General features: G+C 45.5%; 1 protein-coding gene across 4 annotated transcripts in view; it reads left to right on the forward strand.

The window, feature by feature from the left end:
* cica (capicua transcriptional repressor a) overlaps positions 1-17,820 on the forward strand; it is a 47,841-nt gene that overhangs the window by 3,882 nt on the left and 26,139 nt on the right. Inside the window, exons 1-3 of one of the 4 annotated variants that reach the window (XM_034124591.1) lie at positions 4,463-4,693; positions 8,275-11,945; positions 12,533-12,800. In XM_034124591.1, the coding sequence (XP_033980482.1) occupies positions 8,496-11,945; positions 12,533-12,800 (3,718 nt within the window). In that variant the 5' untranslated portion in view covers positions 4,463-4,693; positions 8,275-8,495. Of the gene's footprint in view, positions 1-4,462; positions 4,694-7,229; positions 7,915-8,274; positions 11,946-12,532; positions 12,801-17,820 lie in introns of those variants that run through there. The other 3 variants (XM_034124593.1, XM_034124592.1, XM_034124594.1) reach the window with 3 other exon arrangements.

A 17,820-nucleotide genomic window follows, 5' to 3' on the forward strand; every position in this document is an offset into this window, starting at 1 on the left:
TGTTGTGTGTCTTGCTGTATCTCCACACTAGACTATTACAAACAACTCGTACGTCTGTGGTGTGAAAAAAACTGTGAGGAAATCACAAATGAAATCAGTGCGAAAGGTGTCGCTTGTAGTGATGAACTTAAAAATAATTGTCAGCTGAATCTACATTCCATTTGACAGATCTTTATGATGTGTTTCAATTCTTTGTTTTTCTGTCCAGGCTAGCCCTTGTTTTCAGCAGACAGCTGATTTCAGGGAAACAGCTGTAAAAAGCAGACAGAATAGAGACTAGCAGACCACAAACTTGGCTAAAAATGGGTACATACTGTACACTGTATTAGATTCAATAATGGTTAGACATAATCACGGCTCACAATAAATAAATGATCATGTTGCTGTTACTGCTGGATATATAAATAAGGAACTGTTAAAGGTGGGGTATGTAATTTATTTCAGAAACACTTTTTGTTATATTCCATGGAATGCTCTTAACATCCCGATAGCAATGAATATATTAAATGCTTTGACAATAAATACATAAAAAAATCTGTGGAAGCCGTGGCGCTGTAAAAAGCACGACCAATCATTTTCACCGGCCCGGCTAAAATAACTGGATGGCCTACCTGCCTGTCAGCCTTCCATCTGTGCACAAACTTATCTCGTGCCCTCATTGGTCATGTGCGCGTTCCTGTGTGTTGGAGGAGGGGCTCTGTGAGGAAGTCTGAAGGAAGGGGCAGATTTTTTCCGGTTGCGTACTTTCAAATTCTAGCGCACTCGAGCTGGTTTCTCCAAAATGACCTCCCCCACCTTTAACTAACCTGTTTGCTAAATCAACTTAAGGCTAGGGGGGATCTATGCATACTGTGCAATCATTGCGCATCAATCAACATTTCAACCAGCTAGCTTGACCTTTGTGAGTATTCACTATCCATCTTTCTACGTTCATTTTGAAACATTTTGGGAGTTCCTTTGGAGGGAGGCGCTAAAGAGACGAGCTGTCAGTGTTGTCAACATGACGACTTTCTCTCTACATTAACCAACTTTTGGAACTAGTTCTGCTAGCTACGTTCATTGTAAAAGAGAAGCAACATTGGACATGTTTGTTTGTTGGGTCATTATAAAAACAAGCTAACTCTGTCTGGCATCTCAGATGTTACCAGGCCAAGATGTAAAGGATGGTATGTCAATGTTTGGTTTACAGATTGTTTCTGCTGATAATACTTTTATACTTTTGAGATGCCAAAGTTTTGCTTGTAACCGAGTATGTTGCAGTGTTATTACTACTTTTAAGGTAAGAATCTGAGCACGCCTTTCACCACTGTTTAATTGTTCTTAAACTCTAGACCGCGTCCCTCATCAGTACATTGGGTTAGCTTGCTGTTACACTTTAGATGTTCAAGCTTTTCTTTATTCATGAGCGCCTTTCAAGGCCTCGATCCAAACGTTTAGCCTGACAGTTCATTCTTGACCTTGGAAACAGCCGTCCAGTGTCACCTTAAACATCCACTTACTGGCTGTAGCTTTCGAGCATGTCAACCCCTCAATTGTGCAATTCAAAACTGATACCGGACATGCCTTTCATTTACCGGTCAATGTTACTACACAGTATACATTTCACAGTTTAGAAAAAGGATTTGGGACACAACCAATACAATATTCTGAATACTCATTCAGAAAGACATTTAATTTACAAACCACTAATTCTACTGATAGTGGCTACACGGACTGCACACTCATCTCAGATTTCATTATTCAGCACAGTTGTAGGATGTTTAATATACCGTACATCTACTCGACCTCAAAACTTCAGGCAGGATGGAGAACAGTAGAGTTGGACTCATCTGGTCTATCTCTCACTCTCCATTTGATCTTTTTTTAAAACACACACACTCTTGAAATAGAGAGTGTTAGAGTGTTGGGTCAGGCAGTGCAGGGTCCCGGGAGCTGTTTAGCAGTTAAGTGGCCATAATGTATTTAGTGTAAGTGACCGGGATTGGGGGGCTTAGCTGCAGCTCTCTGCCTCATTCTTAGAAAGTGCTCAGAGGCGCTAATACTAGCCAGATTTATGGCGCTCATTCACAAACTGCTTGACTTCTGCAGCAAAGAGTTCCTCTCAGTCTACCTCTCTGGCCCATTTCTCTCTGCTTCTCTCTCCCTCTTCCTGTCGCTGGCATGATTCATGTCTTATAACTATTTTCACTGTCTGTCTCATGTCTACCTTTATCCATTAGAGTCTTCCTACTCTCTTTCATTTCCAGTCTCACCCTAAAGCTTCTCTGAGACTTCAATATCGGGTATATTTAATGTCTCTCTCGACGGCGCCTTACGAAACCAGCCACCCCTCAAAGTTGCGTGCTCGCTGCACTCGCCCTACATTTCTGAATACACACTTGTCTGCGCTGAATGAGCAGTCAGTTTGACGGAGACAGAGACTGCAGTGCTACACTTTCAGGGGTGTGGGAGATGTCTGGAGATCCCACTCACTCTGCACTTACATGTGTCTGTATGTGTTGTGGTGCTTTTTTCACAGATGTATGAGTCACACGTTGTACATGTTACAGACATGATATGTGTACAGTAAATATGTCAAAGCTGAGTTTGTGTGTGAGTGGTGACTTTTTCATGTGTGCAACAGTGCATGTCTGTATGTTTGCATGCTCAAAGAAGCTGTAAAGTCTGCATAATATACACAAACGTGTGTGTATTTGATTGCACACGCCTGGGTGCAGTGTGTGTGTGTGTTTGTGCTCCAATACACGTACATCTTATGTAACACCCAGGCATGTTATAACTCCACTGCGCCTGCTACTAGTCTGTGTGTGTAGGTGCCTGCTCGTATGCGTGCACCCAGTAGTGTGTAACTGGCAAGTAAACCCGCCTGTGTGTGTGTGTGTGTGTGTGTGTGTGTGTGTGTGTGTGTGTGTGTGTGTGTGTGTGTGTGTGTGTGTGTGTGTGTGTGTGTGTGTGTGTGTGTGTGTGTGTGTGTGTGTGTGTGTGTGTGTGTGTGTGTGTGTGTGTGTGTGTGTGTGTGTGTGTGTGTGTGTGTGTGTGTGTGTGTGTGTGTGTGTTCCAGTCAGACTGCAATGCCGCAATCAGCCAGCTCTGTATCATCATTGACCAAACTCGCCATCTGTGCCTGTAAGCATAGTATAGAAACAGCGAGTCGCACTGCTACACAGCAATCCACACACCATTAGTGTCTTATTAAATCGCAGCAGGATGCCACTGTGTCAGTGTGTGTTTTTTTCATTGTGTGTGGTTTTTCGTGTGTGTGTGTCGCACGGGCACGTATTTATTTTTAAGTATTTTTGCATGCGTGCACTCATGCATGTTTTTCCAATAAGCCTGTTAGCATGTTGTCTTGTATTCATCAGTGTATAACAGTGTGTACCTGCTCTTACACATGCACATCTCCCTGCCCGCTCTGTGTGTGTGTGTGTGTGTGTGTGTGTGTGTGTGTGTGTGTGTGTGTGTGTGTGTGTGTGTGTGTGTGTGTGTGTGTGTGTGGTGTGTGTGTGGTGTGTGTGTGTGTGTGTGTGTGTGTGTGGTTGTTGTGTGTGTGTGTGTGTGTTGTGTGTGTGTGTGTGGGGGGAGGCGAGGCACACAGTGTATATGGGTCACTCTCTTAGGAGCCATAATCCTACGTTTGGACCAATTTACTCACTGGGGTTTCACTCTTCCTGTTTGGCCAAGCTGATGGCAACAAGCATAATGACCTCACCGCAGCATTCGGTCATTGGCCTGCAGACCCCAGGCCTCTCAACCAATCACACGCGGCTATGGTGACGTATACCCTCCAGCGGCTGTCCTGATTGGCTGTGAAGGCGGGACTTAGAGATGCTGAGCTACTCTGATTAGTTGGGAGGGTGTGAGAGAGTTTGTGAGAGGAGATGGAGAGAAAGGAAGCATGAGAATATGGGAGTTGGTGTTCTCTTGCGGTTCCTCTGAAACTGAACTCAACCTGTGGATCACATGGATCATAGTTAAGAACCTGCATGGTACAAATAAATAAATTAATTAATAGCGAACAGAGTAAGACGCAATAACAAACGTATTTAAGCTGTTTCTGTTAGTGTGAGTTAAAGTTGTAATAATGAGACAGCTTGGGACATTACATATTGATTAATAATTGTTATGATAGTAATGTCATTTTTTTTGTCTACTGAAATAAGATGTTTTAAAAAGGCAGACGGCCCCCGCTGTGTCTACGCCCGTTTTCACATTTACAGACAAATGATGAGGGGATGAAAAGGAGACAGAAAGAAAGATTTCAACCCCGTCCTGCGTGTCTGTATAAAGTCACAGACATGCCCACAGAGGAGGCCCATTGGCCGCCTCAGCCTCGCTCCCAACAGCTGTTCTGTGTTTTCCCACACGGTGATTGGCTTCTTCGTGCCGTCCGTCAAATTTACTTTGACGCGTGGCCCCGCCCCTGCTCCTCTTCCTCGGAATTCTGTTGGCTACTGTACGCGTTCGTGCTCGGCGATTGGCCGCGCGGGCTGGTTGTCAAGGCTTTGGGGCTTCATTCACCATTTTGCGACTGTAGAGTAGAATGTACAGGGCAGTAGTTTTTCCTCCTTTTAAGTTGCTTTGCCGGAGAAACATGAACGGCCGCTAATTGGCAGCTGCGGACGACCGGCCACCCTGCCCTATCTCACCCGGCGGACGCAGCAGAGAACCACGCCGGGGTACTATATTAGCTCTGGTGAGTATAAGCTGCCCACAAATCTTTCTCCTGCAGCACTGCAGTGGGGCTTGTTGTGCTTTTTGCCGAGCTGCTAGCGTTGTTCATGTTTACTGTGGCCATAAACAGTATTAGCAGTTGAGCTGATGATTTTCCGATATCTGGCTGGCCTACGGAGAGCAGTAGTAGAGGGCGGATTGGGTGTCTTCTGCGAGAAAAAAAGGGAGCGGTGCGGATAGTGAGCTTGAAACTTTTCCACTAGAAATAAATTCAACGCCATAACTGCCGTTGGACTTCCTACAACAACTATCATTTCCCCTGTGCTGTATAAAAACCCCGAAAACTAGCTTGTCATTCCTCCTACTCTCTCTTCTTCTTCCTCTTTTTCATGAATCAACGTGGCTGTTTGAATTCATGTGTTTTTGAGGGGGGCTCGAGGGCCTTCTCCTTGGATAGTTTGTGGCCAGACATATTGACACTTTCTCCTTCTTGTATCTCGGTTGCCATAATGCAAATGACGACGAGTGTCATTACAAAGTTACCCGGGTAGCTTTAGCTATATTTCCCGACGACTGTCACTTTCGGATGGGCCAAACAAGCCGACTTTGTCTGCTGTTTCTTAGTCGGTGTGCTGTGTGAACGTTGTGGAGTGGATTAACAAAGTTAACGTGTTTATCGGTTTGGGACATTTCACACCGTCATGCAGCACGGGGAATACGGGCCGTATTACATGTTATTACGGGTTAATATGCACGTTAAACCGGTTATTTCCCGGTAACTGGGAGTTGAGGATTTCCTAGCGGCCTTGTGTGTATTCGAGGCCTGTGTGGCGGCACACTACGGCCTGCTGTGTTGTGGAGTAAAACTGGTAGTAATCGCTGTACTACGAGGGCTTGACACATACACGGTACTATCCAGCTAAACTACATGACATCACCTCCCGTAGTTTGCATTTAGTGCTTTGGCCCTTATAAACTGATTAGATGTTAAATGCCCTGCTATATAATTATGTATGCCAATGTATTTTAACACCCTTGCATGTCAATAATGCACCGTAGTAATCCTGTTATACACCTTTAAAAGATATTCTCTGCCAATGACAACACTTTTCAATATTAGAAGTTAGTGTTAGAAATGCCATTAAAAAGGATTTAGCAACTTTTACCTACCATACCATAAGGCACTTAAAGTTCTGTAAAAGTGAGGCTCTGCATGCCCAGGTTAATCATAATGTATGTAAGGCAATAATGTTCAAATGTAGATGGTCTATGTAATTGTATAGCCTATATAATATTGCATACACAATATAAAGTTCACTCAATGTATAGTATACCTCATAATAGAATCAGTTGCGTTTTCAAGTTGTTATTAGTTTGTTGTAGCCCAGTTGCGGTTGAAAAAGTGCCTTAACCATTACTTTAACCTGGACCCACGCTTAGCAAATCTAAATTATGCATCTAGAGTGGCAGTCATGTTTTTGTCACTGCACATGACTTATATCAGCTCGATATTGCCTGCAATCATGTTTACTTTGTATTTGCTGCTACCTCCACTATAAGTTAAAAGCTGTTCTGCAAATAAAATATGACTGAACTTGGTAACCTCGTGCGCTATCTATATTCAATGAACAGAAAGTGCTGTGCTTTGATCACTGAACATTAAACATAGGAGTTTTTCTATAGCTTCCATATGGACTTCCTTACTCCATGTTTCACGGAGGGAAGCGTGAGTTGCGTCAGTTTCTCTTTAAGCTCTTATCATTAGGGCCATGACTCTGACACCAGCTGTTGTACACATTGCACTACTGAGTAAACACACGTAGCATACCTCTATCGTGACCAAGTAAGGATGGCTGCCAAATTATTTTATTGCGGCTGCTCTTACGGCTGCTCTGTCCTAAATAGGGATTTACATAGAGCACAGTGATGCTATTAGATCACTAGCCCTCTGTGTGAACGATCAACTATCATCACATAGATGTTTGCTGTGTGTGTGTGGCCTTGAGACAGGCCGCACTCATCTCTGAAAATTGATTTCTCTCTCGCCGATATGATGTGGCAGATATTAAAAGGACCTGAATGAATGTGGGCTCTCTCGCAGACAAACAGGAAGGCTGCAGAAGAGAAAAGAAACAAGCAGACAGAGAGAAAGAGACCTGTGGGAGGACGGATGTAGAAACAGGGACAGACAGGCAGACATGGAAGTTTGCAGACAGACAAACAGTCACTGACAGTATACATGCAGAGTGGTGGGTGATGGGCATCAAATCTAGAACAGTTTGACAGTGACGGTGAAATAACTAAATAATAAAATACATGAATACATCTAGGTTTGTCACTTTATTCCCACCTGTGTTATATGTTTTACCTGGCTACAAAATACATTTAAATTAGATTTTTGAAACATAGTGAAGCATATGGTGTTCTGTTAGTCCCACTGGTTGTCAACATCTTTCTGGTGCTCGTAGCTCTGTGGAGACTCAACTTGTATTGGAAGAAATGAGGTAGAGTACACATCAGCTAGGACCTGAGGCGAGTCCCGCGCGTATCAGCCACACAGCAAACAAACCAGGAAAATGACAACAGCCTCCCCTTCAACAAGTCAGCAAAATCAATCTGTTTTAGTTTCTAAAGCGGAGGCAGAACTGTGAATGAGTCCGATGGGGAGATCTTTTGAATGACTGGCCCGTGGCTAACAGCAATACCGAATGACTCTGGTGTGGAATAACTATTTATTTCGGAACAACTCTGGATGACTGCAGCACAAAATGAGGATAGAGACGACGTGAAAGAAGAGGAGAGAAAAAGAGAGAAGGAAATCGATATCAGAGAGAAGAGAGAAAAAGGCAAGCAGGGGATAAGAATGAAAGTGTAATAGTAGCAAAGAGAGGGAGGAATAAAGTAAGGGGAAGTTAGGTAATGGTCTTCCACAGGAAATGGAGTTTGTAGGGGCGGATTGACTCTGCTTTGAAATACATAGATAAAGGTCGCCACAGACAGAGAGACGGAGAGAGAGAAGGGAGGGTTTCAGTATGCGAGCGAAGAAGGAATTCCCCCGCCTCTACTGCCCCGGCCAAGAAGTAGTGTGTGTGTGAGAGAGTGCGTGTGCATGCAGAAAGGCTTGTCTGGGCAAATTGCTCCTCACTATTTCCATACTGTGTTGTAAGCCTACATTGTGTTTACCCTACAACATGGCCTCCTGTTTTCAATGTGTACCTGGTATGGATGCAGGCCGTGTGTAATGTGAGTAGAGCTTGTTATGTAATAAAATAATGTGCAATGAATTTGTAGATGAGTCATTTGTATTCCTACTATAGTACGGTGATGCATCATTTAGCAGGGAATACATTTTTCAGGATTATTTTAAATGTACTATTTTGATGATGCCTGTAATCATAAACTCCCTGTTTGCTTTGCTTTTATTTTGAATTTCTTTCATGTCACATAAATGTTTTCGAAGATGTGTAATTTTGATTAAATCAGTCAGTTTTACTCTCATAGCCGTGCAGTTAGTAGCTATCGTTGGTGGTGAATGGGCTTTTGTGCATGTCTGAATGTGTTTGTTTCATGAGTAACTCACACTCCCTGTTGCCTTTCTTTCAGAGTCTCTGGAATAAGGTGGGCAAGTGCCGAAGTCGCACAACCAAGACAAGACAGGATGAGAGAGGGAGGCCCCGGCAGAGGAGAAAAATAGAGAGACTAGAAAGGAGGGGGAAGAAGAAGAAGATAAAAACGAGGCAGAGCAACACAGGAACGCCAAAGAAAATCTCTGGGATAAATAAATAAAATACTTGTTTGGAGGAAAAGGCGAGCTAGATGAAAAGATGAAGCCGATAAAAAAGCAGGGCCGGCGCTCTCCTCCCTCCACCCGGGCCAAAGGGGGAAAGCGTCGCGGAGCGGGGGATGCCCCAGAAGGAGGGGAGAAGAGAGACTCAGACGAGAGCAGAGACAGAAGCAGATCCCCACAAAACCGAAAACCCTCCTCTGCATTTTCTTCTAATTCACATTCAGAGTCCATAACGACGGATCTACTTAGAGCACGGGACACTTCAGAGGGGGAGGGGCTTCACAGAGAAGGACTGTCAGAAACGACAGTGTCGCTTGTGATGGATTCTGGGAAGATTTTGACATCTTCAGACGACAGATCAGGGAGGTCAGCTGTGAGCATTGACAGTGCGGGTAGCAGTTGTAGTAACAGTAGTACGCCCAGCGCCAACAACAGCCCAAACCCCGCCTCCAGCCGAAAAACTGCCACCTTTAAAGCCCGCGTTCCCAAGAAGAAGTACACTTCTGAACACTGCTTGTCTGCTACTGGTAACCATAGCAACCTTTCCTCCAGCACGCCTCCTCCACTTTCTCTTAGTGGTGGTGTCATCAACCACGGGTCAACGGGTTCAGGAAGCGACATCTGTGTCTCGCACTCTGATGGCATCAGTCAGAGCCGGAGCCTGATGGACGACTTCCACAGCAGGACCACTGGCAGGGAGGGGCCTCAGTGCAGCTCCCCAGGACCCCCTACCCTGACGCTGGGAGGGGACAGGGATAGACCACCAGGATGTGAAGGGGTGAGGGATGTAGAGCGAGTGTTGCCCAGCCCCTTGCCTCGCTGCTCCTCTACAGACACTGCAAGCGAGCACTCAGCTGACCTGGAGGTAGTCGGCGAGTCACACGCCCCCACGCAGATGTCTTCACATGCTCCACCCAGTCTCCCTGATGCTCTGTCTGATGCCCTGGCCAAAGGGCTGAAGAATCAGCGTATCCTTGCCCGCCAGCTCAGACGAAGAGAGGACGAGGATGGAGGAGGTGAAAGGAGGGATGAAGGATTCTCAGATCTGGTGTTCCGGGCTGGAGTCGTCCGTAAGGTCAGCGGTGAATTTGGAAGCCTGGAGGTGCAGCTGAATGGTGAGAAGACGCTGTGCCGTTATCCGTATCGACATGACAGCCCACCAGGGGTGGTAGACATTATACTAGATGCCCAGCCTCCTGGTGTACATCCAATAGCTATTGGCACTCGTGTATGCGTGCCATTTGGCAACGAGGAGGGCAGCGAGGGCCAGTGGCAGTGGTACCGGGAAGGTGTGGTGACCCAGGTGGACACACACCCTGCTGTTGCCAACCGCTACCGTGTCCTGCTGTCCGAGGAAAGAGCTGACTCTGTGGACGAGGAAGAAGAAGGCAGAGGGACAGCTGTGGGCCCCCAGGCAGTGTGGGTGTCCCGACAGACACTCAGGCTCCTGGTGCCACCTTGGGACCTGGATCTGCCTCCTGGAGGAGGACAAGATGGAGACGAGGAGGTCAGAGACAAGGAAAGGGAGCGGGAGGACAGGGAGGAGATAGATGTGGAGCAGGAGGTGTGTCGTCTGAGCCGGGGAATGACACCCAGCGTGGGGAGAGGAATCCCCTACCCTGGCACCGTCCCTGTTTCCTCCACGTCAGGCCACAACATCCCCACCCCAGTAACCCCGGTGTCCGTGCTCAGCCTGGCACCAAGCAGAGAGTGGGAAATAGAGCAAGACTTAGAGAGGGAGAGGGACCTCCAGAGACAACAGGAAAGAGAGAGGGAAAGAGAGCGAGAAAGGGAGCACTCTGCAATGCAGCATCGCCAACAACAGCAGCAACACCACCCGTACATGCCACTCACCCCTGAAGAAGACATGGAGGTGTCCCTGTTTAACATGCTCCCAATGGGGGCCATCCTACCTGGGGCAAAACCAATGGCACTTCCCCAACACCGCCACATTGTCTCTAAGCCCCCGCCTGGCTACCTCAACCACCTGTCTGTGGTGCGGGGTATCGGGATACCCACTGCCCACCTGGCTTTGAACCCCCATTGCCCTCCATCACCTGTCCTAATAGGCCTTGACCCAACAACTGCAGCAGTCATTAACTCCCCTCAGCTCCCTCCAATCTCTTCTTCCACTGCATCCTCCAGAGTAGAGAAGGCCTCAGGAGGAGGTGCTTCCGGTGGAGGAGGAGGCGGTGGATCCGGATCGGGTTCAACATCCTCCTCTTCCTCACGTTCTCGCACCCCTCTGACAGCTGCCCAGCAAAAGTACAAGAAGGGAGATGTGGTGTGCACGCCAACGGGCATCCGTAAGAAGTTCAACGGAAAGCAATGGAGGAGGCTGTGCTCCAGGGAGGGCTGCTCCAAAGAGTCTCAGCGCCGGGGATACTGCTCCAGACACCTCTCCATGAGGACCAAGGAGATGGAGGCCAGCGGAGGTGGCCGGGAACGGGGCGGAGCCAGCAGCACGGGGACCCTGACGCCGTCTGACCTCCGAATGAGTGGTGGGAGAGCAAGCTCAGAGTTCGACTGGGACGAGACGTCACGCGAGAGCAGCGAGGCAAGCAGCCGCGGGGGAGACTCCCGCCCCCGCCTGGTCCTTCCCTCTCTGCTCCCCCAAGACCTCTCTCGATTTGACTTTGACGAGTGTGAGGCAGCGACCATGCTGGTCTCTCTGGGGGGCTCCCGCTCAGGTACACCCTCATACTCCCCTATCTCCAACCAGTCACCCTTCTCCCCTACCCCATCACCCTCACCCTCTCCGCTCTTCGGCTTCCGCCCTGCTAATTTCAGCCCCATCACGGCTCCTGCCTTGCTTACTCCACGCCGCCACCGCCATCTTAGCGGCACTAAGATGGGCACACCAGGTGTCGAGCGAGAGCGCCACCTGTCGGGGATCGTGCCCACGTTTCAGACCAATCTCACTTTCACAGTACCCATGAGCCCCAGCAAGAGGAAGCTCGATAACCACCCGCCCCCCCCGCTGCCTGCAATCCAGGACTATCTGATCAAACCTGAGCATCAGCAGCTGTTAGGGGGAGTTATGGTGGGAGACCCAACCCTGGGACACAGCCCTGCCGCCTTCAGAGTCCTCTCCCCCCAGAGTCAGCCCACGACCCCTTCCTCACTTTCCTTCCCCCGGCCTCGTAGCGCCACCAGCAGGCCACCGTCCTCCACTGCCTCTACCCCTCCACCCATGCTTGTTTCTCCCACTCCTCCCTCACCGCTGCCCCAGGAACCGTCCCCACGCCGCATCGTGCCCCTCCGTGATTCCCCAGTCATCGTTCGAAACCCTGATGTCCCCCTGGCCAAGTTCTCGGATGGACCGTTAGGGAGGAGGGAGAGGAGCAGGTCCAGAGAGCACAGTCAGCCCCAACACACAGCTACACCCGGCCTGCAGGTCCCCGTCCCCATCAACGGGGCCACCACCAACGGGGCAGTTCTGCTGGGAAACCCCACATCCACACTGGTCCTGGTCACCTCCAGCTCGGTAAGAATGTTTTTTCTATATTATAATCTTTGTCATTGCAATTTTATGTCATAGCTACCTTGGTGTTGCAATGACTAAATATAGTAACATGATAGGAAAATCACTGTATGTGAGAATGTTGTTTTGATATTTAGGATGATTCATATCCAGGATTTAGTGACTGAGAAACTCCACCTTGAGAATGAATAAGAAAATATACTCTAAAAATCTATAGATATTCTTTTGTGTCAAATACCAACTGTGATAGACCTTGAAGGTGGCCCTCAAAATCCTTTGTTGCAGCTTGGATTCACACCAGAGATTTGTCATCATAAAATTTACTTTTTTGAAACCAATCTTGCTCTTAAGTCAATAGTGATATATGGAAGTAGTGTCATTATTAGCTGCTGTTTAAAGACTGTATGTCAGGTGTTGTTATGTATCATGTAAAGTTCTGTATGTCACCTTGTTTTCTTAGCCTTTCCTCCTCTTCCTGTTTCCTCTGTTCTTAAATAAGAAAACCCAACAATTATCACCTCCAAAAAAGAAAAAATGAAAGGTTGCAATCTTAATTAACACAAAAAACATGTTTTGATGTCTCCTCCCAGTCTCTGACTCCAGCCTCAATGGGCCACGCTGCCCTGTCCAGCCCCTCCACCATGCCCACCTCATCGGGCTCCATCCTGTCCTCCTCTGGCTCTGGAGGCAGGGAGCGGGAGAGGAAACCTGAGGGACACCAGGATGCCTCTGAGTGGGGGCTGCCGCAGCCGGTAGCGTGCCACCCCACTCCAACTGCCCTGCTGCCGCTCATACTGCCAGCTGATTCTCCTCACCCTGCTCCACGCAAGCAGATCATCATGGGACGGCCCGGCACTGGTGAGTAAGGCAGGGCGCGGGAAAAAGTGATTATCATTATGGCACTGTGGCTTTGACCTTTGTTCACGTCTGATAAAAAGTCTGCTCAGGCACACTTCTGCCATATTGTAAGGTATTATGGGATGTGCAGGCTGAAGCTTGCGTACCCTAGCACAGTTATTCTCACTTTCATTATCTCTATACAGTTACAGGAGTGCCATCAGACTGCTATGGCTATGACTCATATATGAGTTACTGTTGTTTGCTTTTGTTAGAAAGAACACATATTAAAAAAAGAAATGTGCCCCCTGAATTTGCCTTTTTCTTTATTTTTTAAATAGGGTTATTAATGTATATCTTTATTAGGCTTGTTTGTTGCATATTAGACATTCTCACTAAGAGGTGTTTTAATTCAAAATAGACATAGATGGATAACGTATCATAAATGCTAGCTGCTTTGGGCTGCTTTCTTCTTTTGCCAATAGCATACCGTTAACAATTGCTTTATCAATAGTTCCCTTAAATGCAGCCCCAGTGGACAAATGAATAGCACTCATGCATTATACTAACGGCAAAAAAGCTAAAACAAAATGGATGGATGTACATTTTTGCCCCGCGCTTTAGTACCAAATGTTGTGTTCTAGGAAAACATAGAATGGCACTCATTATCTTATTATATCACACCATCAGCTAACTCTCAAATACGAAGTGCACTGTGAATGTCGGTAGGATCAGAGCGTTGTTTGAGGGAGGATGAAAAGAGTTTGAAGTTACCCAAGTAGACGTTTTTATGCATCCTCTTGAAAAGTATGCATTTGGGAAAAAATGTGTTGTGAAAATATTTTGTCAGCTTTGTGTGCACTCGGTTGGATATAGAAAATTGGCCGCTGAGAAAATAGAGGTGTTTGGGTTAATCATATACTGTGTGCTTGTTTCCATGCCAACCATGCGATATAGCAGCCCAAACTCAGAGATGTTACTTTGAATGTAGGGGTGAGAATAGTTGCCATTTGAGATGCACTCGTTCTCAATTTGTGTAATTTTAACTCTTTCTAAACTCTTATATGGGCAATCATATTTAAACGTTTTGGAAAATTAATTGATTACCATTTTCTATATTTCACTGTTATTACACCCATATCACACATTAATACAACTCTATTACAACTCTATTACACTGTTATTGCACAGGTTATATTAATTATACAGTGCTTTCAGGAAACACGGCATGGTTGCAGCTACAGAGTATTTGTGACAAAAGTAGCAGATTTTATCATGAAGATCTGTGAATTTCTAAATGTATATACATTATTTCACAGCCGTTTTCTGATTTAATTATAATATTTAAACTTGGTTCGGACGGTTCAGGTTCATTGAGGCGTGAAGATCAGGAGAGGTTTATTATACAAGTCGCTCAGGCAGACTTGTTGCTCATTGTGTGTGTGTGTGTGTGTGTGTGTGTGTGTGTGTGTGTGTGTGTGTGTGTGTGTGTGTGTGTGTGTGTGTGTGTGTGTGTGTGTGTGTGTGTGTGTGTGTGTGTGTGTGTGTGTGTGTGTGTGTGTGTGTGTGTGTGTGTGTGTGTGTGTGTGTGTGTGTGTGTGTGTGTGTGTGTGTGTGTGTGTGTGTGTGTGTGTGTGTGTGTGTGTGTGTGTGTGTGTGTGTGTGTGTGTGTGTGTGTGTGTGTGTGTGTGTGTGTGTGTGTGTGTGTGTGTGTGTGTGTGTGTGTGTGTGTGTGTGTGTGTTGCCCTTTTCATATCTAAGTGTGTGCTAGGGAGATTTCAAGGGTGTTACGCTGAAACTTTAAAAAGCATATTGACATGTCTAGACATGCCAGAATGAGAGCAGGAGTGCAGAGAGCAACAAGGACACTCACTACTCCTCCTCCACACACACACACACACACACACACACACACACACACACACACACACACACACACACACACACACACACACACACACACACACACACACACACACACACACACACACACACACACACACACACACACACAAACAAAGGAACAGGAACACAGACATGCACTCGCTGCTCCAGACAATCAAGAGACAGGGCATCAAGGGCATGTCCAGCGCGATGTGAATGTGTTGCATCAGTCTCAGCAGAAAAAAGAGTAATCATATTGCCGGCGTGTTGTCATGGATACACGTTTCCACCAGTAGAATTAGTGCAGTAAAGCGTTGAGGCCTGAGCTGATCACCGGAGTGCGTTTTTTTCTCCCTCTCACATCCTTCACACTGCTGCTAACAGCCACCTGCCTGCGTAGCGGTACGCTTTTCTCCGCCATACATTTTTTAAAACACCTAGAGCCACAGCAAGCCCAGAAACAAACACAGGCAGAAGGCAGTGGAGCCCCCCCCCCCGGCTGCTGAGATCTCTCCCTAAATATAGCACAGCTCAAGTGCAGCTGCATTAGCATCACAAGTTTCATTACTGCTCACTTTGAGTACGTCTGCAGCCTTCAGTGAGGGAGAGATAAGTGCTCAGATGTTGCCGAGGTCCCCTCTCCTTACACAGCTCAGGAACTGCTGTTGCACACACAGGAACATTATTTTTGAAAAGTTGTGGTAATGTGTCGTCATAGGACAGGTGGATATCTACAGTTGAGTAGCCCAAGACAGCTGTTCACCTCATCAGGTGTATTTTCTTCCTCACTGCTGTCTCTTGCTAGTCATCATGACTGTCAGCGCTTTGAGCAAACCAACAGATGGTTATCTGCGTAGTGTCTCTGATATTTTTCACAACTCACCACTGTCTGTGCTTCCTCTGGAATATTCATGCCTCGCCTCTTCAGGGTTTCAGCAGGTTCTTCAGATGTTTTAAACGAGTTGTTTAGCAATTTAAATGGCTTTAGGCTATATACTGTATTTTGTTTATTTCTCACTGTCAACAAATCATGGGAAATCAAAATCTAACTATATATGTCTGTCTTTCCAACTTCCTATCTGTTGTATTCCATTTGCTTATTCTGAAGTACATATCTATAAAACGTTGTCACCATTACAGAAGGGCGACTTTTTTTCAACTAGCAATTGATTCAATGTTTTTGCGAGGGTGTTTGTGTGCCGATTTAGCTGGGACATGTGCTCGAACACACAAGTTCGCTTTGTTCCACAAGCTCTCTAAGCTTTTAAGCATAATAAATTAAAAGAAACAAACTCAGAATATGTCAGGAAAGGATCTTATTTTTCTTATTAAACTGAAAGATAGACCCTTACGCCATCTGAATCAAGTTTCTCCCCTTTCACTGAACTACATGGGATTAATGTCCTTGTTAACTCACTGTAAACACATTTCATTTCAACTTAACAAAAACCTAAACACTGTTCCTACAATAAAAGACTCCTGTTTGGTCCAAACAAATCCCTACGATTAGGTTAGATGTGTTGTAGAAAAATAATGGAGAATATAAAATGCCGTCCAGTCCAGCACCGTCCTTGACAATGAGAAAAACATACTTGTAAACAATGCCAAGATATACCGACGACCGGTTTAACGGTTTATTTTAATTTTGATTTCAACCCTTACACAGTGATCTTTGTCTGAGGCAGAGTTGGAAAGTAAAGCAGATCAAATAGTAATTATGTATTTGACCGCAGATGTGGGTGGAAGCTGTGAAGAGCGTTAATTCTGCACTCCCACTGTGTGACATTCTGACTCATGTATCTTCACTATTACATTAACATAATGCAGGTTAAATACAGCCATGACCCTATAAATACATTTCCTGTTTTTGTTCAAATCAGGCCCTGAACCTTCATGTGTTACGTAGAGTATTGTTTTTTATCATTCATTTTGACTTTTTGTCCAATTCAAGAAAACACTGGCAAATATTTCTTTTTTTTAGAGTTGCACCAACCACTTTGTTTTAATAACACTTATACATTCAAACTGTTTTTATATACATTTCTGGTTTTGTGCATTTAGTTTTTTTTTTATAAGCACTATTTCCTACTATGTACTTTCCCTCACGATAAAAATGCTTTGCGGATATACCAGTATTGCGGAATATGTCAGCTGATGAGTAACAACAAATTGCAGTAAAGAAATGCAAAACTAGTTTTAGGGTTATTAAGAAACAGCGGCTCAAAATGTCACGTGTCTTCTTCTTTCAAAATACATATATTTTAAAATGGAGTCTTTTGTATGACTTTTTGTCGCTAGGATTACCTAAAAACATCTGGAAATGTTAATGAAATCAGAAAACAACCTGTTATTCACTTGTGGAAATGACCTTGGTAGAAATCTGCATTCTCCAAGTGTCCTTCTAGTTTATCTCTTTGGGTAAGAAGTCGTCAAATATATTGATCAACATTGATCTCATTATCTGTCTTAAAAGTCTGGACTCGACTGCTGGTGTGTCCTTGAGTTGTGCCAGTATATCTGATGGTCAAATAAGGATTTAAGCAAAATGGTGTATTTATGCCTTTTACGATAGAGCACATCATAGGGCTATTTCTGGTCCTGCCCGTCTTAAGTAAGCAACTTCTGGTGTGTAAAAGATTTGAAAAAGTCTCACTTCCTCTTTAAGTTCCCCATGCAAACAGCAACAGAAGCTGCCAGTAGTAAGAAGTGCAAAGGTTGGTGATGGTCATGTGACACTGAAAGCTGCACTCAATAGACCATCTGCAACAGTGTGAACATCACATCCAGGATATGTTTACATTTCCTTCACTGTCGAGCTCTCCAACATCTCCATTTGAAATGAGCCATAGCTGGTGAATGGTTAGCTATAAATAGACCTCGTTAATACTTAATAATAAAAGTATAAATGGAAACGGAAACTGGACATTGCTGCAGCAGAGTCTGGCCAGTTTAATGCAACCAGGATAGACCTTTATGTGAAATACCGCAGTCAGGGGAGGAGGACATCTTTATTATATAACAGTTTATAATTATACATATAAATGAAACCTAGAATGAACCATGAGCTAATACGCTGATTCCCAAAGCAGATGTATCCAAAAATGCAGTAGTGATGGCATTAGCAGTTCTAGGTTTTTGTAGTACTTGTGTTGTTTGT

This window comes from Trematomus bernacchii, unplaced genomic scaffold (genome assembly GCF_902827165.1).
Source record: "Trematomus bernacchii unplaced genomic scaffold, fTreBer1.1, whole genome shotgun sequence".
NCBI classification, from domain to species: Eukaryota; Metazoa; Chordata; class Actinopteri; order Perciformes; family Nototheniidae; genus Trematomus; species Trematomus bernacchii.